The sequence below is a fragment of the Crocodylus porosus genome, unplaced genomic scaffold, assembly GCF_001723895.1.
Source record: "Crocodylus porosus isolate Cpor-Errol unplaced genomic scaffold, CroPor_comp1, whole genome shotgun sequence".
In the NCBI taxonomy this organism is placed as follows: Eukaryota; Metazoa; Chordata; order Crocodylia; family Crocodylidae; genus Crocodylus; species Crocodylus porosus.
In genome coordinates this window covers 40,010,996-40,037,380 of record NW_017728906.1, presented here as the reverse complement: position 1 = coordinate 40,037,380, position 26,385 = coordinate 40,010,996, and the positions used below count along the sequence as shown (strand labels likewise).

The 26,385-nt window shown below is 38.8% G+C and overlaps 1 protein-coding gene across 5 annotated transcripts in view; it reads left to right on the top strand.

Moving 5' to 3' along the window:
• Positions 1-26,385, top strand: part of BRWD1 (bromodomain and WD repeat domain containing 1) — a 94,045-nt gene that overhangs the window by 59,551 nt on the left and 8,109 nt on the right. For 2 of the 5 annotated variants that reach the window (XM_019528946.1, XM_019528951.1), the window contains 8 exons: positions 1,684-1,725; positions 2,372-2,518; positions 3,307-3,459; positions 3,705-3,871; positions 5,529-5,764; positions 7,382-7,558; positions 8,113-9,090; positions 13,337-14,311. In XM_019528946.1, the coding sequence (XP_019384491.1) occupies positions 1,684-1,725; positions 2,372-2,518; positions 3,307-3,459; positions 3,705-3,871; positions 5,529-5,764; positions 7,382-7,558; positions 8,113-9,090; positions 13,337-14,311 (2,875 nt within the window). The remainder of the gene's footprint in view (positions 1-1,683; positions 1,726-2,371; positions 2,519-3,306; positions 3,460-3,704; positions 3,872-5,528; positions 5,765-7,381; positions 7,559-8,112; positions 9,091-13,336; positions 14,312-26,385) is intronic. The other 3 variants (XM_019528948.1, XM_019528947.1, XM_019528950.1) reach the window with 3 other exon arrangements.

Genomic DNA, 26,385 nt, shown 5'->3' with positions numbered 1-26,385 from the left:
GTTGCTCTGTATTTATACAATGGTGTAAAAGCAAGTAGTAAAAATGTGGCTAGAATTGTGTAGTTACACAGTTGCTTAGCATATTTACATTAACACTTTTGCTCTGAGCCAAACAAACTGATCATGATTTGAAATCCATTGTATCAGGATTAGATTATGCATTGTGAAAATATGCAACTCAGGTATCTGAGACTAGAGGAAAATAGTGCATTGATTTTTAAAGTAAGGGAGTATTAATAGGCATATATAGTAGCACATGTGGAGCACTATCTCCTATGTCAGTAATATTCACTCAGGCATAAATAACATATTACTTTTGCCAAATGGTCTGTTTCAAGCAGTGATCTCTAAAGAGAACTTCAGCAAAATACTGAAAAGCACGTGTGTTGTTTTGAGGGCTTAGGCCATGGTAAATTTAAATTGAATCCATAAGTGACTCTGAGATTTAAAATCATAAAAAACACTTATCAGACATTACCACTGGCAGAATTATGACTCTTAAGTTGTCTTAGCAGAATTTGAAAAGCTCTAAGTTTCTTTGTTTCCCTGTGCTGACTTTAGAAGCTCTCTAGCTTTCAGTCTTTATTGTTGGTCATATTCAGGGCCTGGTTTAAATTTGAGAGCCACGCTCACTAATATTGTGGCCTGATCATGGCAGGGGCCACTGTTTTCAGACCCAGATTGTGGTGCCCCACACTCCCTGATTGTTCCTGTTTCCTGAAAGCATTACCTAGCCAGCAGCAAAATTGTAGTGGCCCAGGGGAGGGCAGAAGAGGTCATAAAAGGGACGGGGAAGAAACAGCTTGGGGATGGGGAGAGGGAGGAGCTTTTTGCTCCTCCGTGAGGGAAAACTGTATCACTGGGCTTGTTGGGGCACCTGAGATCTACCTTGGCAAATGGCCCTGACGCTGGGTAGGGCAATAGCTGTTCCTTTCCTTTTCCTGCCTGGAGGAGCAAACAGCCTATCCCCTACCCATCTTCAATGTCTTTCCTCCCCTTGTCCCTTTTGCAGTCCTTTCCCCACTTTCCTGGATTGCTGGGCTTTTGCTGCTGCCTGGGGAATGCTTTCCCCAGCCTGCAGCAGCCATCTTATTGCAGCAAAACTCCATTACATGGGCACTTGCTGGGGAACTCTCCAGCAAGTATCCATACTGTGACATTTTGTTGCAAATAGCATTTTTCATGAAAAACACTAAGTTACCTGATTGTCATGAAAATTGCAATTTAAACCAGACCTTAGTTATATTGAGCTCTGGATTATGTAATAAGGCACCCTTCCTTCTATATAAAAGCATTTTACAAGATATTCCAAAAATGAAAGTGTCCCTTTGCTGAAGCCTTGGTGTAAGCCTATATTTTAGGAAGCATAGCATTGTGGAGCCCAGTCTTATTCTCCCGTTCATGTTCAGAAAAAGGAGCTGATGGCAAGAATGCTTGAAGTGTATAAATTCAGGATCTTAATTAAATCACTTAATCTGAGGGCCCATTGAAGGTAGCATTATTTCCTTTCATGTTTCCTTTTTGTCCTGTCACGAATTGTTAAATTTTCTGTAATGCCCATTACAGTAGAATTGTATGTACATTTTAATATAATGTAAGTTTAATGGCATCTGCTGCTTTTGAGCAGTTACTATTTATTTTATTTTGTTAGTGGTTTTCAGAGTTGTCTGGTCTGTTTTGTAGGATGAGAAATGTCTTCCAAGGACTTCATACAGAAGAAGAAAAGTGAGTTGGCCTGTCCTACCTTTGATATTAAAGACAGTGCTATGAGGAAAAGAAAAGTTAAAAATGAAAGCTGTAGTTAGCAGAAAGAGTAATGAAGTAGCAGAGCCATGCTAAGTTTTGTAATGTAATGTGTCTCAACTTTCTTGATAGTAATTGCAAATAATTGGATACCAGTCTTTTGAACACTTCTTCAGCTACAATGTGTAATTCTTCAATTAAGTAATGAAGCTGGACTATTGATGCCTGTATTGTTCATTGCAACATACTTAAGACATAACTTAATGTAAGCTATTAGAATTACCAAGAAATAACGAGGAAAACAGGATTGATTTTTACCCAGTGGTCAGAGTGAGCTCTTACAAAGTAATTCACAGGAAAACAGCATCTTTGCATACACTGTCATATACATAAGATCATGGCTTGCCTACAGCATCAAGTAACAAAGGGAAATTGTAGGGGAGAACATTATTCAACATTTGCCTAACTTAGTAATAGAAAGGGGGTAGACAGTGTGGCATGTTTTGCAGATCTAAAATGATTTCCTTGTAGTTTATGCATTATTAAAAATGTATTTAAAAATATGACTGAAATTATTTTTATGAGCTGTTTTTTCATAAGATGGCAGCATAATCTGTTTTCTTTTAAGGGACGGGCTTTGAAGAGAAGAAAAAATGTAAAAGTCAACTATGATGAAAATAGTTGGAAGAAACAGTGTATGGAACTAGTGAATTTAGTTTTCCAGTGTGAAGATTCTGAGCCTTTTAGACAACCTGTTGATTTGGATCAATATCCTGTACGTGGTCCTTCATAAATTATAAGTATTTAGTCATCTAATCATTTCCCTTTTTACTAATGTAGCATTCATACCAAGACCTGTCTGCATCTGAGCTCTTGAAGCTGTTGGCTGTATTCTGCAGTCTCAGTCTAGAACTGTAGAAAACTGTTTTGTCCTTAAATATGAACTATATTCTCTTTCTCATCAAGACAGCATCTCTAAAAGCAGGCTTGTGACTTCTTTTCTAAATTCGTAGCTCTAACTACCTGTATACTATGGGGTGGTGAGCGACTGGGTTGGGATGAGAGACTGCACTGCATGTCCGGCTGTGCACCACTGCCCACCCCCGACCCCTCCCCTCCAGCTCTGTATCCGGCCGCTGGGGGTATTTTAAAAAGTTGCTAAAAGCTATTAGGAAAAAAGTATTTAAAGTTTGAAAACCCCTGAACTAAAGCATATGCCCTGACAGACTCAATCAGGTCTGTTCCACACTGTAATTAAAGTGTGTCAGAGCAGCATCCCCACACATGTACAGAAATCCTCAGGTTGGTTAGTTAAAGTTAGTGCCCAAGGTGTTACCCTGCCCTGCCTTCTATTTTTTAAATGCAAGCTGAGATTTGTGTGCATTTGGGTGAGGCAGCAGCAGTGAGTCTGAACTTATTCAAGTTTCAGCTCTAGAAATACTAAATACTGTCCTGGGGTTGAGGCATTCAAAGTCTTTAGGGCAAAGTTGAAGACTTGACCTTTCCTAACTAGAAATTTCCAGCATTATCTTTTTCATTTTTCTCTCTTTATTTTCACCTTAGGACTACAGAGAAATTATAGACACTCCAATGGATTTTGGTACAGTGAAGGAGACGCTGGAAGCTGGAAACTATGATACCCCAATGGAGTTATGTAAAGATATAAGACTGATATTTAGCAATGCAAAATCTTACACTCCAAACAAGAAATCAAAGGTAACTTTTTATACAGTCAACTTCATATTGGTCAGAGTGGCATAGACTTCATTTTGAGTTTGGTTGTATATCAGTGATTTTTTTTTTAACTATCACTGTGGGGGAGGGCAAAATTGTTAAGAATCATTTTATGTTTGAGTTGCTATCAGTCTTTCTGTAGAAGTTCTTTCCAGTAGATTCTTGAATGCTTCAGAGAATGTTCAAGTTACCGTTAAGAGATTTTGTAATTCAAAACTGTCTTTTAGATTTATAGCATGACTTTGAGACTGTCAGCACTGTTTGAGGAAAAAATTAGAAGAATCATCTCTGATTTCAAAACCGGTCAAAAACACAATGAAAGAGTAAGAAGAAGCCAGAGATACAAGAAGCGGTTGCAGAATACTCCTGTACAGCATCCTAGCAAAACATTCAGGTAAATAGACTATAAAGTGTATGGATTTGGCATTTGCTGTGGTTGTCAAAATATCACATGCTTGTTTATGTTCAGTTTTGCAGATGAAAGCATGATCTCAACGTAGTTAATTTTATTAAATGGGTAACTATATTGAAAATATTTTCAATATAATTTGTCTCAAATCAGTGAACACTTACGAGAAATATTCCCATTTGTTTCATAGTTTCTATACTGTGTGAGAAATGAATAAAAAGTTGACCCGTTGTTTTAAATGCATCAGCTTAGCCAGAAAACTAAAAAATTAAGTTAACTGAAATAAATATACTTAACTGAAAATTTAATTACACCTTTTATAATCTGATAAAAATTGCATGGTTATGTAATAGGTAAAATACATTAACCAAGTCCATATAATAGGAAGCCAGTTATTCTATCTCAGAGCATGCAGTTGGTAGCATATAGTAGGATTTAGCCAAGGATGCCAAAAAATGTCGTGACATTCATATAGTGCAACATGATTTACTCCTGGCGTTCTTCCAAACTTTGTGTGGTGATGGGGGAAGAAGTCTGTAAAAGTCACAACTGTTTGTTTGAAAAGTCCCTTTTCTGTTGCTACCCAACAATACTTCCTGTGGCAGCAGAAGCAGTCGATATATTGGTAAAAAAAAGACCGTATTTCCTTATCTCATGAATAGGGAGCTGTTCTCATCTCTTACTGCTAGAGTTTGTCTGGGAAGTGGCAGGTGCTCTGACTTAACAAAGACAAAAACCCAACAAACAAAACCAAAAAAACTTCCCAAAACCCTTATATCCTTTGTTTTCAATCTGCCCCTCTTCTATCAAATGGAACAGGTGGCAGCATGAAATAAACGTGCATCAAAGGCAGGCAGTATTTTAGCTGGTTTCCTCCTACGTATAGAGGAGTTGTGAGAGACTTGTTTACAGGTCAGACACCTGCACCCAACCAAGAATAGGATTTCATGAGATAAATGGGGACTCATTTCCCCATTTCATCAGAGCGCAAAGAATGCTTGTAATATGGGTCAGGAAATTACAGGACACCTTTTGATCAGAGCAAGTGCATGTTAACCCTTACCAAGATGATACCTGGATAAATATCTAGAAAAGACTTCTGGGAGAGCCTGTACACTGAAGGAACCAAATTACAATTTAATCCTATAGTTAGGTGCTTTCTTTTCTGAGCAAGCAGATTCTTGTCAGGATTCTAGGGATACTTGGATTACTTGTTTAACATGTGGCTGTTCTTTCTCTTGGATTTCCATGCTTAGAAGATACTGCAGTGCTGTAGCATTGATACTGAGCTATATCTGTTACACATTTGTTTTTATGGTGCCTTTACTTATTTGATACAGCAAGATCTCACCCCCAAGTTATACCCAAGTAGAGAGTAACATGGCCAATTACCTTGCTCTAAGTTGCTACCTTGCTGGTCCTTCTACCCATTATACCTATTATCTTTGTCTGTAGGACTGATGTATGAGCGTTTTAATTCATATAGGTGGTACTGTTGCAACTGATGAGGATTCTATGCTATAACAAAAATTAAAAGCTGCTATTACAGCAATGTGAAAAATGGGATTTTTGTTTTAACTTGTTCTTAATCTTTTTTGTATGTTGACATTTATATATTGTTTTATTCCCACTGTTTGACTAGAAATTTGAAGCAGAAACCATTAAAATCTCAGGCAAAAATTGAATCTGAACAGGAAGATTCTTCTACTCAACCTACCTCAAGCAGAGAGACCTGTATTGTAAGCCATAAAATAAATGCTAGCAACTGTGCTCACAGTTCTTCCGGTGAATCTTCTGATTCTCCTTGTATTACATCATTTGAAAGGAGTGGGAGAGCTAAAGCTGGAACACTAACGCATCGTTCAACATTGTCATCAGGTGAGGAATGAAATATCTATCAAATGGGAATTTTGCTGATGTATGAATCTCAGGAATATAGTTGTTTTTTTTAAGTACAAAAGTAAAAAATATTATTGTTCTCAACTGTTAGATTTTAGGTTTAAAAATCTTAATGTAAATCAGGGTGTCAAACATATGACCTGTGGGCCAGATCTAGCCCATGGAACTGCATGGTCTGGGCTACGGGTCTCTGATTTGACCTTACCTGTGCTGCATGTGATTTAGGTACCTGGCACAAGGTGCATGCGGTGTACCTTAGGTCAGTCCTGAGCACTGGCTCTGACAGCCCAGTCGGGCTCCCAGATTGGCTCAGAGATCCTTGTCTGTCCCTGAGGGTGAAATGAATTGATACCTCTGAGAGCAATCATGGTAAAATAAATAAAGACAGGCCTCTTAAAATGGCTTCTGTAGAAAACTCTTCCATAGTAGAATTTGGAAACTTCAGAAATGTTTTGATTTCATGTGTACTGTTAGAATTCTTCTATTTTTAAAGATGTAAAATGCAGTTTTTTAAATTAAAATTACTGCAAAGTTAGTTCTAGGGGGAACCTTGCCAGTAAAAACAGTCATTGTCTCAAAGGAACAGAGTTGTTTGGGTAATTGCACCCGCACCTTCCACCTTTCATGATAATGACTCCACGGGGATTCATTGCAGAACTAAATGGATCCTTGGGGACGGTGATGTGAAGAAGTTGATCATTGAAATAAATACAAAAATACTATTTTTAAAATACTCTGTCAAGTAGGTAAATGAAACCTTTAAGTTGCAAAAAGTGCTTGTGGTAAATATTTTTAATTGCCTTTATAATGAATTATTTAATTAATATTTGGCTTGTATAAAGCATTGTCATATACGTACAGCAAGTTTTTAATATAACATTTAAAGGACAAAGTTAAACACTCAGAAGTGATGTACTTCCTTGTACAATAGACACAAAGGTCACCTGAGATGTCAAGACCCTCCTTCAAAGTATCAGAATGCTAGAGCCTTTTAAAGAAAGGACAGCAGAATTAATAGTTGTGTTTTCCCTCATCTTTTTACTTTTAAAAGGTCTGAATCTTTTTATGTGGAACTTTAAAAAAAAAAAATACATATACATCCAGGATCATAGGCACCGACTTTGCTTTTTGCCGGCGGGTGCTTGCATATGTAACCCCCGTTCTCCCCTTCACCCGCCCCCTCAAAAAAAGGCTCTGTATTTCATTTTTTGAAGTAATGCACTGGTAAAGCATGGGGTGGGGTTTTTTTTATTATTTGCAAGCATGGCTCTGTGGGTGCTCAGTACCCATTAATTTTTTTTCAGGGAGTGCTTGACCCCAGGAGCACCCATGGAGTTGGTACTTATATCCTGGAATTAAATTCCATTATTATTATAGATGCTATTGCAATCTGCAGCTACTATGTTATATGTATCGATAACAACAAGCATTAACCAGTTCACTATGAAATAATATTTCATGAAGTCAATCTGAAAGAAACTTTCATTAAAGCATAATGAAATGGCAAGCTGTAGCTTTACTAATTTGTAGATATGAAGTTTAATTAACTTTTCAAAATTCTAATTGAGATACCAATCTTTTTTTTCCCCCCCTCAGAAAGTGAAGTAGAAGGCACTTTGGCTTCCTCCTCCTCATCCTCTACGAATAGCTCTGAGGAAAGCAAAGAAAGCTCTATGGCTTTTGCATCCCCATTATTACAAAATGGCATATCAAAAACAAAGAGCAGGAGTTTCAGAGTAACTAGAAATAGAGCAGCTCAAAGAAAAAAAATGGGTAAGTTTCAATTGGCATTTTTGGTGAATGGCCAAAACCAGGCAAAAATGTATATAAATAATTAATATGCATTCTGCAATTAATTTAGCATTTACTCTTTGTGGAAGTTGCATGTTAACATCTGGTATATACGACAGAGCTGTTGTAGCATCTTGGTACAATTTCTGCCCAAGTTCTGTTTAGAATAAAGCTGCTCCTCATATCTTATTCCTTAACGTGGTGAAAGGATTAACACCGGACTCAGAAGTCTTACTGGTAAAGAGAAGACTCCTAATGATCCCAATAATAAAAGTGATCTTGTGTACTTAATATTATAATAAAAGGATTTGTAATTTTAGTTAAAAGTCCACTTTAGACTCATCTTTTAGTTCAACAAAAAAAATGAGGCATTTTAAGTTTTCTTAAATTCCCCTATTTGAACAAATTAAATCTATTGCTGTTTTGTACTTAAGGAAGTCTGTGACTTCCAAGTTAACTACTTTTGGTAGAAAACAAAATATAATATTTGTAACTTTTTTCATATTTAAGAACTAAATCAGTTCTTTATTCTGTAGGGTCTGCTTCGCAGGAGAATGGACATACCAGAAAAAGTGCTAGAAAAAGATTATATAGAAGTGATTCTGAAAATACATCAGCAGTTGCTTCTGAACCACTGAAGAACAAAACTGGTAGACACAGAAAAATTCCACGCAGAAGTGCAACAGTGGCTGCTAATAAATTAAAGCTGATGAGTGATGTGGAGGAGGAGATTTCTAGCTCAGAAAGCATTGGCATTGGGTGCAAGAACAGAAAGCTTCCCCACCGCAATGCCTCTGCTGCGGCCAGGAGAATGTTACTGGATGGCTCTGAGGATGATGCAGGCTTAAAGTCGGAGAGTGAACAAGAGCTAAAGGAGCAGTACATCAGGAGGAAAGCTCATTCCCAGCCTGGTTCATCTGCTGCTAGAAGAAAATACATTAGTGAATCTGAAAACGGAAGTTCAAATTCTGAAACTGAAACAAAAGTGGCAGTGACAAGTAAGCAAAGCAATGGCTATAAACAACCCCACAGAACAGTCTGTGCTGCCTCACCTGAAATGAAAGATCTTTCAGGTGAAATCGTGGAAGAGGACTCTGGAAGCCACAAGTCAGAGGATGAGAGCAGTCAGAGACTTTCTGACCAGTCCATTTCTGTACGCAAACCTGTAGGGATGTGCGGCTCCAAAGATGGGGCAGACTCTGACTCAGACCAGTGGAATGGTAGAAACAACAAGCAGCTGACCACTCAGAAGCCTCCAGCCAATTCCAAAAGAGCAAAAGTCTTAAGTGATTTAGAAGACACAGCAGAGTCTGAAGCAGAGGAGAGGGAGGATGGGAAAAGTTCTGCTTCAGAGAGTGTGGAGCCTTCTGGGACTGCCGGGAGCTCAAAATCTGGACCTGAAGCCAGTTTCAATTGCTCTTCTGATTCTGAGTCTGAAATACCAAATTCCAACAGGTACAACTATGGTGATACCACAATGGCAAAGAAGAAGAAACGGGAAATCGTTAAAAAAGGTAACACATTGGGCCTAAAAATGCATCTCAATCTATTATCTTGCTAAAGTAATAGAATGTAGAATTAATCTAGGTGATCACGAGGAAGACTTGCACTACTCAGAATGAGTTCTTTGCTATTTGGAAGGAAGTTGGGGTAGGCTGATGGTGAATGTCAGTGATAAAAGTGGAAAGCTGTGCAGGAAATATTCAGAGTAGTCTGTATACATTTTTTAGATAAAAACTTCTCTTTTAATCATGGTGGTAGAGCGCTTGAATGCTCAATCTTAACCTTTCTGGATCTATTTAATTGAAATGATTGATGGAAGTATTATGGTGTTCATTTTGAACTTCCCTTTTTTTTGGTCCATTTTATAGCAACATTTTAGCAAAGATATAGAAAAAACTATTTTGGGGTGTATTGCAGTCTACATTTTTACTTTATTCAAGTAAAAATTGTGTTCAAGTCTTGGAATATAAGGCCTAATTGTTATGGGTGATTGCGCAAATTCTAAGAAATACCTTATTTAAGTCATCTAGAAGCTTTAATTTATCTTATCTTATTTTTCAGCTATTGTATCATTTAAAAATATGGGAGTGTTACAGTCAAAGTAAAGGTTGTTGAAGTGTTTCCCTTGTGAAAGTCAAAAATTTTACAAGTTTATCGATTGTTTAGCTTTCAAGCTGATTTGTGCCTTAAAATTATCATAAAAATCACTGTTACTGGTGGTGTTAAACGCCACCTTTTTTAAAGAGAGAAAAAATCCTTGACTTTTTTCATTGTATTTATGAAAATCTGACTAGTTTTAAATTTTGCCGGATGTAATGTTTTCCTAACGGACTTTTTGAAGGTATTTTTTAAAACATTTTCTTTGGGTCTTGTCTGTAGATGTGGGCCTTAAAATATAACAGTGGAAATTAAGATTTAATTTGCTGAGGTTACACCTGTTTTTAAAAAGCTCTGAACTGTACATTCTTAATACTTTAAAAAATAACCACCCTAAAAATTTAAAGTCAAGTGGCTGTTTGTAGAAAATTCTGTGTATGCATTGAAATGACGACTTGCACTATATCACTTTGGTTATGGGACGATGGCTTCCATGAGTTCCAGAACAGACCTGTTTCATTCAGCAGGGCACTTCACAGGCATTAGGAATTCTATTTCCGAGCTTGCTCATTGCACTCTTCAATAAAATTTACAAATATGAACATAACACATTTATAGAGTGAGTGGGGGCATGCAGGTGCGCACAATGCCTAATGTGAACCCATGGCACTAAACTTTAAAAACTGTGAACCTAGGCAGTCGTATGTTGTCTGGCCATGTTGCTCAGGTAATGAAAGTAACATTTGAATTTGTTCTGCAAAAATTCCATAAGAAAAATGGAATGTAAAGGTTGCAAAGTTAAGTGCACACAGGTCTGGAAGTATCGTTTTTAATGTTGCATATATGGCCTTTGCATCAGAAAAGTGTACTCAGGTATGTGATCACTTGAGAAATCCCCATGGTGCAGCATTCTTGATAAATGGTGTACAGTGAAGCAAAAGAAAGTTCGTGCTGACTTTGTTGCGTTCTAGTTTAAATTGTTGAACTGGAGCAGCGTAAATCAGGAATCAGTTGATCTGAAATCTGTTCTCTCTTTTTTTCAAATTTACAACACTATACAGTTGGTGTGTGTGTTCTTCCTTCATTCCATCCAGGAAAAGCACACACCAACAGATGCTTCCTCAGCTTGACAAAAAGGGTATTTAAACCTGAGAGCTTTTTAAGAAGAATTTTTCCAACTCTTTGAGTTGGTCTAATAAAAGATACCAGATTTACCCAAACAACCTTGCCAACGCTATACATGCACTTCAGTAAATAGATTTTTGCCTGTACTAAATGGGCAGTTTGCAGTGTGTGCTGCAGATGAGGCAGTGACTTCTCTTCTAAGTGTAGTTTACCTGGGGAAACTTGTTTTCTGTTTAACAGCTAGTGTTTTGGTTTTGTGTATACTATTACTGTTTGCTTCTGTTTATAACAAATACATTACAAGTCAGCTTTGCCCCAACCATTGTTTGCTAACTGCAAGCAAACTTCCAGTGAAAACATTAGCCTGGGGTCATGCAGTTAAAGATGATTAAACTTACACAAACAAAGGAGTGGAATTAGGATTTATGTACAACCTAGACTCTTACATTTTCCAGCAGAGGTACCAAACATAGGACCCATAAGCTGAATCCATTCAATGGAAGTAGGTCATTCAGCCTTCAGGACTTCTTGCAGGCTGAACTTATCTGCCCTCATAGCCTGGATTCAGCCCATGGGGCTTGTTACCATGACTGCTGGAGCCCCTGCTACAGCAACACTCATCCTCAGCAGTTTGGCATGGTTTTAGACCTCAGGGCAGTAATGCTTCATTGCCTCCCTCCCACTTGGGTTTTAGGCATCCATTGCAACAGTGGGAAAGGAGAGAGCTGAGTGGAAGTGGCATTACTCCCTAGGTTCTGAAGCTGGGCCAGAAGAGCAGCTCCAGTAGCTGCACATATCAGCGACACCGGCCCAAAAAAGCCAATTGCAAGTAGTGTCAGTTTTTCCTTTTAGCTGTGCCGATCTGATATGAACTGATATACCTCTAGTCATAATATCACTTCATTAAAACATCTTTGCCAAATCTGAATTGGACACATTTCTTTAAATCAAAAATTATATTACAAAAGTAAACATGTTTTTGGCATACCAGAATGATATTATGGAAAATAAATTGTATTATGTATTTATTCATTTTTTTTGTTTTTCAGTGTTGGGGCTTTTTTTTGGCAGACTTTATGTTGCCATGGATTTTATGGTAACCTCTTTTTCATTTTAGTGGCTTCATATCACATCTCAAGGCACTGCTTACCAGTCAGTGCTGGCTACCTTGGCACTGGTATGCTCAGCATTGGCAGGTTTGATAAGCTTGGCATTTTACTAGAGCAAGAGTGACCATCCATCCCAGGTCCTGGCTGGTTGGTCAGAAGTCCTGGAGCAGAATCTGGCAGTGACATGAAGTAGCATGGTGTGCCAGGCAGGCAGCTGGGCAAGCATAACTGCTGCTGTGTGGAAGTAAGGCAGGCAGACTGGTATTCCCCAGAAAATTCTGAGCTTATGTGCCTGAGGTGCATGTGTACCCTGAGGCCGAATTTTAACCCAGTAAAAAATCTCAAAGAATATTTAGACTAATCCTTCTTTACTATAATTTCCTTTGCGTTGTCACATTCACATTAGGCCCTTTTAGTCTTGATCATGGTGCAATCAGTGTGTCTTAAAGCAAATTTTAGTTGCAGATTTCCAAGAGCTGAATTCTTCTGCCTAAAAATTATTCTTGTTTCGGAGATCTGTTGAACTGCTGAGGTGACTGGCTCTTGTTATTTTTAAGTGACTGAATATAAAAGTCTTTTTTGTCCAATCTGACTCAAAGCATCAGCTACTCCCTTGTAAGGGGAGCCATTCGTCTATTCTCAGATGACATGCATCATAGGCAAAGGAAGTCTCTTACTCTGGATGTACTTTACCAGTATTTTTTAAGTATGATTTGGAAGTGCCATCTGTAGAACTTGAAAGAACAGTTGTCTATAAGATGATAAAATCTTTGGCCACAACGCTGAGACTACTATCAGCTCCTTGCAGGCTGTAGAAGAGTTACCAAGTAATAATACATTTAGGTTGCTACTAATGCAGGCCCCAGTTCTTGCAAACAGGTTTTTCTCAGTGTTATTCTTCATGCCTACACAGAATCCCAGTGGCTTCAGTAGGATTCTATTACAGATGAATCTGCCCAGACTTGCGCATCTGCTTTGTAGAGTATTGAATTCTACCCAGTGCTAAGTATCGGAGTCCACATTTTAGTACTAATCCTATTTGTATATCCTGCATTGAACAATTCTGCTTGCATTGCTAATCATAATTTCATAAGCCAAGACTCTCTTAATGACCAATTGTGTGAATGTGTGTGCGAGTACACTTTAAAAGATGGGGGTGAAAAGACAGACTTTTAAGGGAATAAATGTAATTAAGATGATAGCTAATATGATAGAGTTCTTAGTCGCCGTTAAATATAGAGGGCAGTATATATGAAATGTCTATGCTATTATGTAAATAAAAGACAGCTGTTTAGTCCTGTTTAACTTCAAAGTTAGCTTTGCCTCTATAATAATAGTATAAGGCTAACTTTATTTTTAAATGTCCAGCATGTCTTTTAATTTCTCTTTAAAAAAAAAAAAATAGAATTTGACAATTTTGTTGCAGGATCTGTTGCTCAGGAGAACAGACATAGCAAAAGAGTTGCCAGGAGGAAGCTAAGTGGAAGTGACTCTGAATATTCCAAGACCCCTTACAGAATAGTCAGCAGCAAAGAAAGTCACAGAAGAATTCCACGCAGAAGTGCCACTGTGGCTGCTAATAAATTAAAGCTGATGAGAGATGTGAAGGAGGAGGTCTCCAGCTCGGAAAGCATTGGTATTGGGTGCAAGAATAGAAAACTTCCCCGCCGCAATGCCTCTGCTGCGGCCAGGAGAATGTTACTGGATGGCTCTGAGGATGATGCAGGCTTAAAGTCAGAGAGAGAACAGGAGGTAAAAGAGCAGTACACCAGGAGGAAAGCTCATTCCCAGCCTGGTTCATCTGCTAGAAGAAAATACATTAGTGAATCTGAAAACGGAAGTTCAAATTCTGAAACTGAAACAAAAGTGGCAGTGACAAGTAAGCAAAGCAATGGCTATAAACAACCCCACAGAACAGTCTGTGCTGCCTCACCTGAAATGAAAGATCTTTCAGGTGAAATCGTGGAAGAGGACTCTGGAAGCCACAAGTCAGAGGATGAGAGCAGTCAGAGACTTTCTGACCAGTCCATTTCTGTACGCAAACCTGTAGGGATGTGCGGCTCCAAAGATGGGGCAGACTCTGACTCAGACCAGTGGAATGGTAGAAACAACAAGCAGCTGACCACTCAGAAGCCTCCAGCCAATTCCAAAAGAGCAAAAGTCTTAAGTGATTTAGAAGACACAGCAGAGTCTGAAGCAGAGGAGAGGGAGGATGGGAAAAGGTCTGCTTCAGAGAGTGTGGAGCCTTCTGGGAGCTCAAAATCTGGACCTGAAACCAGTTTATATTCGTCTTCTGATTCTTCTGAGTCTGAAATATTAGATGCCAATAGATGTAAATATGGTGATACCAAAACAGCAAAAAAGAGGAAACGAAAAGGAAAAACCAAAGTCGTTAGAAAAGGTAAAATTTTTAAAGCTAATGCATCTAATTCTATGGTACTTTCTAGACGGAGGAAACACCGTAGGATTAATATGGATGATGATGACTGGAAGGATTTGGACTGTACGAACTGTAAAATTGCTTTTCAACACTAACATAAGAACTAGAAATCAGAGTAGGAGGAACTGTAAAATATGACTATAATGACAGCGTCTAGAGTGTGTTGAAAATGGAAGATACCGAAAATGACATTAAGGGCAATCTATTCCAGTTTTATGGTAATAGCAATAGAATTCATGATGAATACTAGCTGTTTCATGTCATGTAATTCCGGGAATATATTTTCTATGAAAAACGTACTAAATCATGATAGTTTCTTCCATACTTCAACTTGCATTCGTTTGCCTATGTAGCAGTTTGTAGGAATGGATTCCCAGTGTCTTATTTCAGGGCTTACTTCAATGTGGACTGGAACCATACTGCAGAAGTAACAGTTTAAAATCTGTTCACTGTCAGTCTGTGGGCTGCTACTGTATAATATTGAACCTTACTGTAACAGGTCTGTGCGAGAGGGTGTGAAGAGCACGTAAGCCTATAGTTTTAGGCACTTAGAATTCTAAGTAGCAGCCTGTTTTTGTGCCTGTTTCTTTTTCAAAATTTCAATTACAAACTTAGTTTTATAAATAATTCTGTAGTCTGACTCTTGAGATTGTGAGTAAAGTAAAAGAAATTTACCAGAGAACCATATTTTTTTGAACTGCTAAGTTTTTTGTGCTAAAAAATTTAACCACATAAGTTACTAACTTTAAGTTTAATTTTTATTTTTCTTCAAGATATTGTTAAACAGTTTTGAGTGAAAAGTGGTGTTTTGTTTTTATACACTTTTTTTTCCCATGGTGTAAATTAGAACCCATAAATTAATACTTTTAGCTTCTGTTGGTTGTTTTCAGACTACTTGAAATGAAAATGTTTTGACTTCAGTAGCAGTGTTGCTGTATTGATTTGGTTTCCACATACATTCCTTTTTTTTTAATTATTTAAGATACAGACAAGTTAACAGATACAGTGATGACCCCCATATCCTTCAGTTTATCCAGATTTCAAGGAGCATTCTAGTTGTTAGTGTAACAGGTGTTGGGTTACTTCTGTGATCCTGTCATCTCACTGACGCACGCTCATTATTTTAAGTGGGAGGTGTCAGTACTTCAGTCACAGCAAGCAAAGCTAATTCTAAAGCCTTGAGAATTATTCTGAGTTCTAGTCAACCAGAAAAGGGGATGTAAACCTACTAGATCTATAATAATAGTTCATGAAGCTCATATAATAATAGTCCCTTTTCACAGATCCTTTTATATGCAGAACACTTTTTTTTCTACTGTGCCATCGAAGGCTGCTTCCAGTTCCTCTGAAGAGATCTACCCTTTGTGCAACCAGCCTATGTATATATGATGTTTCTGGTTTTTAGCACTTTACAAATGGCATGAGTAAAAGTTTTTAAAAAAAAAAGGGGGGGAGGGAAAAAAACCAAAAATCTTGTGTATTTACCTCTTTAATGAAGTACAATAATACTGTAGTTAGTAGTAACAAATAATTTGGCAAACACTAAACAGAGGAAGCAAATCAAGTAAGAAATTGATTTTTGTCTATTGCTTTACTTTTGCATAACTTCTTCGTATCTTTTACAATCTTCCACTTGCCTTTCTCCATTCTCCAAGTTATGGATTCTTGAATTCAGTATAATATGAAGAATTGTATGATGGCATACTTAAAAAAAACAAAACACTTTTCTTCAGTGCCACTATTATTAAGTCTACAAAAGATGCATCAACTTTTTCTGCACACCACGATCAGGATAGGGCTTTTAAAAAAAGGTTTGGTTTTTTCATTTCCCACATCATCTGGTTTGATAGTTAATGGAAGATGGAGCTTTCTTAACTGCAGCACTATAAAATGATAAAATATGCTCATTTAGTATTTTTTTTTCTAATTTTTAATTTCTTTCCAACAAGTATAAGATGGGGGAAATGGCCTGGGTCATCACTGTATTTCTGACAAAATTGTCAAAACAATGCAATTTTTTTACTTTAAAAATGAAATTCATTTTTCTTGATTGTCACATAATTTTGATTCTGTTGCACTTTAAGTGTGTGTGTGTGTGTGTTCCTTCTGGCAGAGTTTGATATATATTTTGTGACACAATGATATGGGAATCTCAGGAAGTACGTAATTTAATGTGTCTTGTGATTAATTATTCTGACAATTTTCCAAAACAGATATGACTTTGACTTACCAATACCTGACTTATTAGTGCCATATATTTTGGGTTCTTCCTAACATGCTAACCTCAGTGAATGGTGTGTAAGAAAAAATGGCAGGTGGAAGAGGACCTGCAAAAACAAAATGGTCACTAGGCTCTTAGATGTGTTGCCACAAATACTTATTCCCATTCCATTAAAGTACCAGTTACATTTTCAGCACCTTTTAGTGCTCTTCCTGAAACTTTTGTTTTGTAAGCAGAAAATAAATCTGAAATAAAATGATATTCTTTTTGGAGACATGTAAACTTAATTTTCAAAATGTTTAAAGAGATGGGGGTTTTTTTTAAATAATGTAGAAGAGACTCTTAATTTTTATAGAAATATTACAACCTGTTGAATTTGTATATTTTGCAGTAGGAAAAAGATGGATGTTATATTTTATCAAGTAAAATTTCTTGAGTTTAGGACTTCTACTTTTTAAAACTTAAAAAAATCTACAAAGTGCTGCCTGTTCAAAGCTTGACAATTACTATTTTTTTTAAACTTCTGTAGGGAAATCTGGTGTATGCAGAAGATTCCAAATTAGGTCAGCCAACATCAAGTTTTGATTTATGTTTATGTTGTGTGTTTGTTTGTTAGCACTTGGAAGGTTGGTGTTTTAACCTGTCTGTCATGATGTCTGAAGCCTGATTGAAAATCTGGTTTATATCCTTGTGTTTGTTTCTTCACTGGTTGAACTGTAGCTCAGTGTATTGTACTGTATATGCTGGATATCAAATGCTCACTTGTATTTCAGTTTCTGATTTCTTAAATAGAGCAAAAACTCAAATTGGAATCACGTTTTGTCTCGTCACTTATAAAAGGCTACTAATCTTTTAAAAATTATTCTGCAGTTGACGGATTAGGATAAAAATAAGTTTAGTGCACTTTTTTCTTAAAGCGATAATTATTTGTATCCAGAGGATAAAAATGATAATAGTAAACTTTCAAAAAAGCTCTTTTTTGTAATTGTTGTATGGATTGAATCTATTATTTTCAATTTGCCAGTCTGTGGGCCACACTGGGTAACTACTGTGGCCTGAGGAAAAAAATCTAATTATTATATAAAATTACTATGAATTTTAATAAGAAAAATAAACTGTTCCTCTCTTCTCCTGATATCTAGATTATTCTCAAGGATAACCATACATTAGAAAACAATTGAATTTTATATAGTAGTCATCAACCCTCCTTCTCTACCTGTAGCTCTCAAAGTACAGGTTTCCCTTGTCAACCATGTTTTTGAGTATCTGCACTTAATATTCTGTATGCCATTTTGGCTACCACTGTATACAGTTTTGAGTAACCGTGGTTTTCCATGGCCATGTGTCAGCCCACCACGTGCCATTTGTCCCATAAGCCTTTTGTCTTGCTAACCACGGTTTTGTCAGCCACGGGGACTTTCAATACAGGCTTCCCTTGCCAACGGCTGGGGTTAGGGTCTTGAGAGTGCTAAAACCACAAAGAGCTGAATGACTTTTTTAATGAGAGTTTTTTTTAAAGTGTTTTTAGTAATAAAACACTCGCCTCTTAAAATACATTAATGGAATCCAGTTTTTAAGGGGAGAGATTGAGATGCAAGATAAATATATGGCAACAGTGAATGCTGTAAAACTTCTTGAATGGTATTAATAAGCATTTAAATTGATAGTGACATAATGCAACAGAGAATGAGTTGTCCACTGGGACTCATCATAGCTGAAGCAATCAGCTACTCAACTCTGATGTGTAAAGGAAATCTACAGGAAGTGGTATGTGTGAGCATACCTGCATACCAAGCACAACACGCATTATCCTTTGTATTTGTCAGATGTAGACCAAAGTTGAGCATGAATTGTAAGGTTACATAACACACTGACGGACAGTTGACCTGAAAGAGTGATTGTTTTTTCTGTTACAGCTGTCTCTTGGGGTGGCCATTTCTGCCAGCCCTACCTGCACAGTTTTGCACAAGTTAAACACAAGGTCATTAAACTGATTTCATTAACAGTTCCAAGTCTGTTTAGGTGTTCCTATTTTGAGTATTTTTCATCTTGTTTCAGAATTAAGCTAAGTTATGATAAGTCATCTTTTCCTCCCCTCCCGTGTGCGTGCGTGCGTGCATATATATGTGTGTGTGATGTAGCGACGTGGCCACAAACTTCCCCCACTTTAAGTAAAGCTATAATCTTGAAACCAGTTTGGTTTAACTTACAGAGGTTTTGTCTCTTCGCTTATTTTAGAGGCCAAATGAGTGGTGTGGGATTGGTTCACAAGCCAAATGAATGGTGTGGGGGCAGCCCTCAGACTAGATCAGGCCCACAGACCCCTCTCTTCCAGTTCCAGGCCCAGCATCAGGGGTGCTTGGCTGCCACTGTGGGAGCAAACTAGAGTGTCAGTGCTGTTGGCGTCCAGCATAGTGGCTCTCACCAGTGTGGGTGGCTACAGCTGCAGAAAGGTCCATGCTGCCCTCCTTCTATCAAAGGCCAGATCTGATCTGCAGGCTGTATGCTTGGTACCCCTAATTGAACCTCTCTGTGCACACGCACTCTCACTCTCTTGCTCATGTCCCCCCATGTAATCAGAGTGGGTGATTAGCTCAAAATACCAGTCCCTTATCTGAAGCCTGGGTTTAGGCACTGCTGGCTTGCTGGCCTTAACTGGTTTACATTTATTTGGATAGCATATGATGGTTTACATTTATTTGGATAGCATATGATAGTTTGTTTCCCATCCTTATGTACCATGGTGTAGTGTATTGCATTTGTATTCAATTATAAGTAATATTTCCCCATTTTAAAAATTCTTAAATATAAACTTTGTAGGTGAGAGCTAGCAGTTTGAGTTTGTACACATAATTATTAGAAGAGCACCAGTATATCAGTTGTATATTGGATCGGCACCAATAAAGGAAAATTAACATTATCAACTATTCTTTGGCTGTTGTTGCTGATAATGTTCTCCAATAATTAATGTCAGGGCCCCCAGACACCTGGGCTCCCTCCCACCCATGAGGCTGGGGCCCCTGGACAGCTGGGTTCCCTCTTAGGAGCCGGAGCGACCCCGGATACACTCCATTCCCCTCACTAGCAGGTCGAGCTGAGCAGGAACTGCTGTGGTGTCCTGAGTGCTGGTGTGGCACAGACTGCAGGCTGGGACCAGGGCCAGCACTGCAAAAGGTGCTGAATGCAGAAGAGGTGACTGGGGCAGTCAGAGTTGAGCTGCATGGCCCAGCCCACTGTGACTGAGTCTGCAGTGCTCAGGGGTCTGCATGCCAAGTGTCTTGGGCAGAACTTGGCAGGGGCTGAGGCAGCTGGTCCCCACCACTGTGTGGCAGGGTCCTTCCCCTAGCAGGAAAGAAGCCTCTGATGGTGGGGGTGCAGCACTTCAATTAGAGCAGCCTTGGGCAGCTTCAGACCCAGGCAGCTGCCCCGAGCTTGGAGTTAAAGGGCTGGAGCTGCAACTGGCACGGGCCACTTTTGCACGTGCTCCAGGAGTGTTGGGGCCACGCTTTAATTAGAGCCTTGTTGCTCATATATAAGCACCTCTGAGGTGCCATATCCAGAGCAGTGGTGCCAGGCACAGGTGAGGTGGCACAGGGCCTACACAAGCCCTTTTTTCACTGTTGCACTGTGCACCATGTGATCTCAATCAGCTGTGCTTCATTGCAAATATTTAATGTGCATACAATACCAGTAAAGATTTCAGCACAACAAACTTAATACAGCACCTCAAGATGTGCCATGCTACTCGGTACAATGATTTCCTAAAGATGACTACAGAGAAGAAAGAAGCAGGGCAGGAAAAAGCTGTGCCAAGTCGACTATAATTGCATGAAGCACTAAAATGCTCACAAAAATGTGTAAGTGGAGATGCCAGGGCTAAAGAAATGAACCATTTAGTGGTGTTCATAATTCTGGATGATCAGCCATTTTCCGTTGTAGAAGATACTGAATTCCAGTTTCATTTGAATGCCTGAAGTTTCATTACACACTGTCCAGCAGAAAGTTTATGGTTAAGATTGTGCTGCCAGAGCTGTACAGTGTTGTTTTAAAGCATACAGATGCTGGTTGAAGATGATTGTGTATCAGCATTTAGCTTTATGACTGATATTTGGAGCTCTGATATGTCACCTATGTCAATGCTGAGTTTAACTGCCTAGTGGATAGTTGTGAATTACAGTTTACAGAGGACCATACTACAGGCCCAGGAGTTCAGCATTTCCCATATGGCTGAGGCTATTTCAATGGCATTTGACAAGGTATTTGTAGTATGGAAGATCCTAAAGATCCGTGGCCAGCCCTATGAGAAGAGACCTGAATCTCTTCAGTCTCCACAAGAGGAGATGGGGGATCTTGTGGCTGCCTACAACCTTAGCAGCCACCAGCAGGGACTCAGGGAAAGTCTGTTCACCAGGGTCCCCCTTGGGGTCACCAGGAACAATGGCCACAAGCTGAGGGAGGATAGGTTTAGGTTGGATATTAGGAAGAACTACTTCACTGTAAGGGTGGCCAGAGCCTGGAATAGGCTTCCCAGAGAGGTGGTGCTCTCTCCTTCCGTGGAAATCTTCAAGAGGAGACTAGATAGGCACCTGGCTGGGGTCTCATGACCCCTGCCCCACCCCCAGTGCTCATTCCTGCCCATGGCAGGAGGTCGGACTAGATGATCTGTCTAGGTCCCTTCCCACTCAGTGATTCTATGATTCTAAGTTCATGCCATTATTAGGGATAATGCAAGAAACATGGCAAAGGTGGTGCAAGACTGGTTTGCCAAGTTTACCTTGTGTAGCACGTACATTCCAGCTTTGTGTGAACCAGTAAGTGCTATTAGAGTGCAGCGTGTCTGATATATTGGCTATCGGACAAAAAAAATCATTGGGCACTCCAAACACTCACCGTTGGGCTATTTTCAACTTCAAGGGTTGCAGACTGATCTCGGAATGCCTTCCAAGGCGCTACAGCAGGATGTACAGACATGGTGGAAGTTATTGCATGCTGCAAAGCCTTTTGGAGCAGAAATGTGTACTTGAAGTGTATGACTCTGAAAACCGTACAGTTCTAACTGTATGTCAGTTGGGACTGATGGAAAAAGTAGTGATAGTTCTAGCACCTTTTGAAGAACTAACTGATCAATTTAGTTCATCCTTAGCCTCTGCTTCAGATGTCATTCTATCAATTGTGGCTTTAAAAAGGCTTTTGAGCAAAGCTACAGATTCAAAACATGGAATTAAAATTATGCAAGTTACTTTACTGAAAGCCATGGAAACAGATTTTATTGGAATTGAATGGGAACCTTTCTACAGCACTGCAGTGCTGCTGGATCCAAGATACCAAGACAGGCACTTTACTTTTTGATAATAACAAAACTCTGGTGGCTACACAGATATTGGTGACACACCTGGAAAAAATGCAAGCCAACAGGAATGATGGAACAGATGGAAAGAAATCAAAGGAAGCAGATGACAGCACTACAAAACCAAGTTTCTTGTGTTCAGCCAATATGGGATATTGGAGGAAAGTACCTCTGGGGTAGAAACATCAGTATGATGCTTCAGAAACAAAGCTAGCAGAGTGAGCCCATGAAGTGCTGAAAAACGGAAATACTGGGAGAACAACAAAGATCAATTTCCTGTTTTCTGCAGCAGCGTTGAGTGTGTGGCTATTCAATACAGCTTCACATGTGGATGAGAACAAGAACTGACTGATGTGCAAAAAAGAAATACTGCTTTTTGTCAAGAAAAACCTTCCACTCACCCACTTGCTACACTAAAGTTTAACTAATGTATTATTATTATTATGGCTTCTACTACAGTGGCCTTTGGTACCTTACGTACCCCTTGCCGATTGACATGGCAAAAATGAAACCAGAAGTCCCACTGTGGCACTTTCAGTTTCACCGCTGCAAGCCAACTCTCACTTTTTCCACTGCGGCCCAAAACAAAGCAGCCTGCATGGGGCTTCCCTCCCTATCCCCTGGCACACTGACCCTGGGGAGTGAAAGCCCCAGCGCACCGGACACAGCGGGAGGGACCAGAACTTCCAGCCTAAGCAGGCAAAGACCAAAACGCAGCACCCGCACGCCCCCGGCCTGTGTCTCGTGTACCCCCAGAGGTGTGCATACCACTGGCTGAGAAATACTGTTACTACAAGCTGTACTTCAACTTTTTTTTCTTTGTAGTTTTTACATCTTGGCCTGTATTTTTTGTGGGTCTATATTGAAGCCAAAATAATTATAATTAGGCCATTTTTTTTTTTGACTTCAGCATGAGCTTTGTAAACCAAGTTGAATGTTGAGTTTTATAATGATTTTGCTGTCAAATGAATCGTTACATAAGTGTATAAAATTTATACTGCAAGCAACCATTTTAGAAGTAAAGTTTTAAAGTTCATACGTATTTGTTTTTATTTTGCTACAACATGTTTCTAGAAACAGGAACACACAAAATCCATCTGTGCGTGTGTTAAATGTAAAAGGTCTATTTATGTCAGTAGTTTAAAATGCCTTGCATTATTACTAAATATCAGTTATGGGTTCAGTATCAGCTGATGTGGCTAGTTAATAATCAGGTATTGGGATCGGCCAAGAAAATCTTTATGGGAGCCAGCAGCTGTATTACTGATATGTAGAAATTGGTCTACTGGATGTCCAACACTTCTAGACCTTGAATCTTACAGTTATTAAAACATGGAATTCAGAAAAGTAACAGGGTATTTTTTCCTATATTTAAAAAAAAGGAAGAACAGAGTTTATCATTTGTAACTTCTGAAAATCAGATAGTAAATGAGTCACTCTTTAGATATATTGTTAGAAATATTGCATTGAGTTACTGCCTAAAGTGGACATAGATCAAAATAGTGAATAGACCTAGCAATACAGGGGAAATAATTTTTTTTTCCAATTTTGATTTTTGTTTGATCTGTAATCCAAATACTTTGATCTGGTGTATTTAAAGTAACTACATTTGGCAGAAGTTTATCTTAAGTAGAGTTGGCAAGCTAGTCAGTTGACAATATTTGACTGGTGAAATGACTGGCTTGCCCAGTCCTACTTAAGACAGATAAACTTAAGTAGGGCTGGCAAACAAGTCATTGTTTTTTGCTTTGTTTTGTTTTTTCTTTGACTGGTCAAAGGCTATGGCAGTTTTACCAAAAAACAAAAAAAACCCTCTTTTTTGTAGTTTTGCTAACAGAAATATGATTTTTGTAAAATTATTTTTGATGCATTTTATGGAAAAATTATGCTTTTTTTATGTATTATTTGGATCTATTTGCAGTCTTTACAATTTTTGACCAATATTTGGCCAGGCAATTGACCAAACTTTATTTAACCGCTCAAATACCCAACCCTAATCTTAAGTTCTGATCTGACCCCTATCACTCAAGTACAGTGGTTTTCAACTTCATTAGTCTCCGGGCACCCTTGGAAAATTCCAGCTGTTAGTTCTCACTTGTTTTTCGCTTCTGGAAAAAATAGAGCAATTCTTCTGTTGCAAAGAACTCAGAAAGCCTACAACAGGTCAGGGTGGTTTTGACACTGGATTCCTATTTGAAACCTCTTAGTACTTGTGAAGACTAATATTGTGGAGCATCCTGTAGCATCCTAAGTGAGAATTGCTGCTTTGGTATCTGAATCCTTCTGATCCATGTTATATTTATACTCCCAATGAGGTAAGGACATTTTACTGTTATCTCTCACAGAGAGATAGGGAATGGGGGACATGGAGACGGTGTGAATTGCACAAGGTGGTAAGGTAAAGAATCTGTTGGAGACCAGGTTACTGAACCTGGGTGTTAAAGGCTAGGCTAGCTTTTTGTACAACTAAATGCTTCTTTATTGAAGGGCATGTTTCTCTTCTGTTTAGAGTTCAAACAACTCTAAAAAGGAAACAGCAATTTCTCCAACCTCTGAAGAGGGAGGGAAGAGCTCTTATTTCCAGTCACTGATCTCAACTGCGCAACATCTCTCAAATGTTTACTTGGGTAAACATTTAGTTCCTGTCATCTTGCAATGTCACAAATGAAAGCTTAGACTTAATATGATTTTTTTCCCATGGATTTCCAAAAGGTATTCGCTAGTATGGATAAACAGTTGTGGTAGCAAATGAGGCTTATTGATTCTGAACAAAATTATTCAAATGATGAAGAATACAGAGTAAAAACAATATGCAGTAAACCAGGAGTTAGCAGATTGGTTTCATGGGGACATTGGTGTTGGCAAGGCTGCATGTTGTCTTCAGCTTTGTTTGGAGTACTTGTTTGTACCTGGAGTACTTCAACTTGTTTTGAGTTTGGATTTTTTTTATTATTCAAAAGTTTGTCAGAATGGGAACAGGTGCTGCACAGAGGGAGCTTATCCCAAAAGTAAACTAATTGAAGATGCACACCAACAGATGGACAGTTTTGCATATTGTCTTAAACAAATAGGTTGCATCGGTCAAAACTGAAAGTCAAGAAAAAAGTTAACTTGATTTACTTGAAAGCTGAAGTTGTAATAAATAGATTTATCTTGGTGTTGTCCTTTAAAATACTGTTGTGAATATATATAACTATTTGTTTACCTATTTTGGACTGTACAATAGGTATATTGTACAGTCCAAAACAGATGAGCAAGTAGTTATATTTTGAAAAGTCAATACAGTTGGAAAGTCCAGAAGTAAGATCCATGAAAACAATGTCATAAGCATTGTCTCCTTTTGCAGAAGGGAGACCTGGAAAAAAAGCCCATGTCAGTAAAAATCAAACAACTTCTAATCCAGATATCTGCATAGAATATTCAAAGTAAAATAGATGAAAAAAGTTAAGAGGTTCTTGAATGGGCTCAACTTCTTCTAGTGGTACTAGTCCAACAGGATGAAGAGATGGATGTTTCAGATCCCTGTTAAGGATGTCTGTTAATAGGCTATCTAAATAAAGTTGAACTGTTGGGCACACTCCATAGCATGGGCTCATTTTCCAGTACAGTAATGGCTGAAACAGCATTATTACACCTAAACATAAGACTGAAAAGTAAACCCAGCATTGTGATGATTTGATTAATGTTTGACTTCTCAGACCATCAGACATGTAAGGCAGAAGGATGATAATGATGATCCCTGCCAGCAAATGACGTATGCTGAAGCCTTATTCCTCTATAAGGGAATTGCAGGCTCACACAAGACCATTGTTTCTCCAGTAGTTAAAGACTCTCTATACTTCAGTGAGCTGCTTGAAGCCTGAAGACAAGAACTTCATTCCAGTGGGGTATGAAATCTTCAGCATGCTACATGCAGGCTAAATTTAGCAGCGTTTAAGGAAGTTATAGCAGCCTTTTGGATAGGTAGTGCTGAATTCTGTGAAACGGCCCAGTTGAAGTTCAGAATAGCCAATTACTGCAGAACTCCCAAGACTAACCCAGAGGAAGACACTGGGAAAGTATTCTGTTACAATGGCAAATGCCTTATTGAAAGCTGTCATAGGAGGGGGCTGGGAATGGCCTGAGTCAGAATGAAAGGAGCAGGACTTCCTCCTGAACTCCTAAATTAGTGGCCTCCCAACCTTCTGTCCCTAGGGGCTGGATGGAGGGGTGCAGGATCAGTCCAGGGGCCTGATCCTGTGCACCCAGGTCTGGCTGCATGACAGCACAATCTAGTGCAGTGGCCCCACCGTTTGGCCAGCAAGGCTCCCCTCAGCTCTAGAAATCTGGAAGCAGGTTTCATAGATTTCATAGACATTAGGGCTGGAAGGGACCTCGGGAGATCGAGTCCAGCCCCCTGCCCAAAGGGCAGGAAGTCAGCTGGGGTCATAGGATCCCAGCAAGATAAGCATCCAATTTACTCTTGAA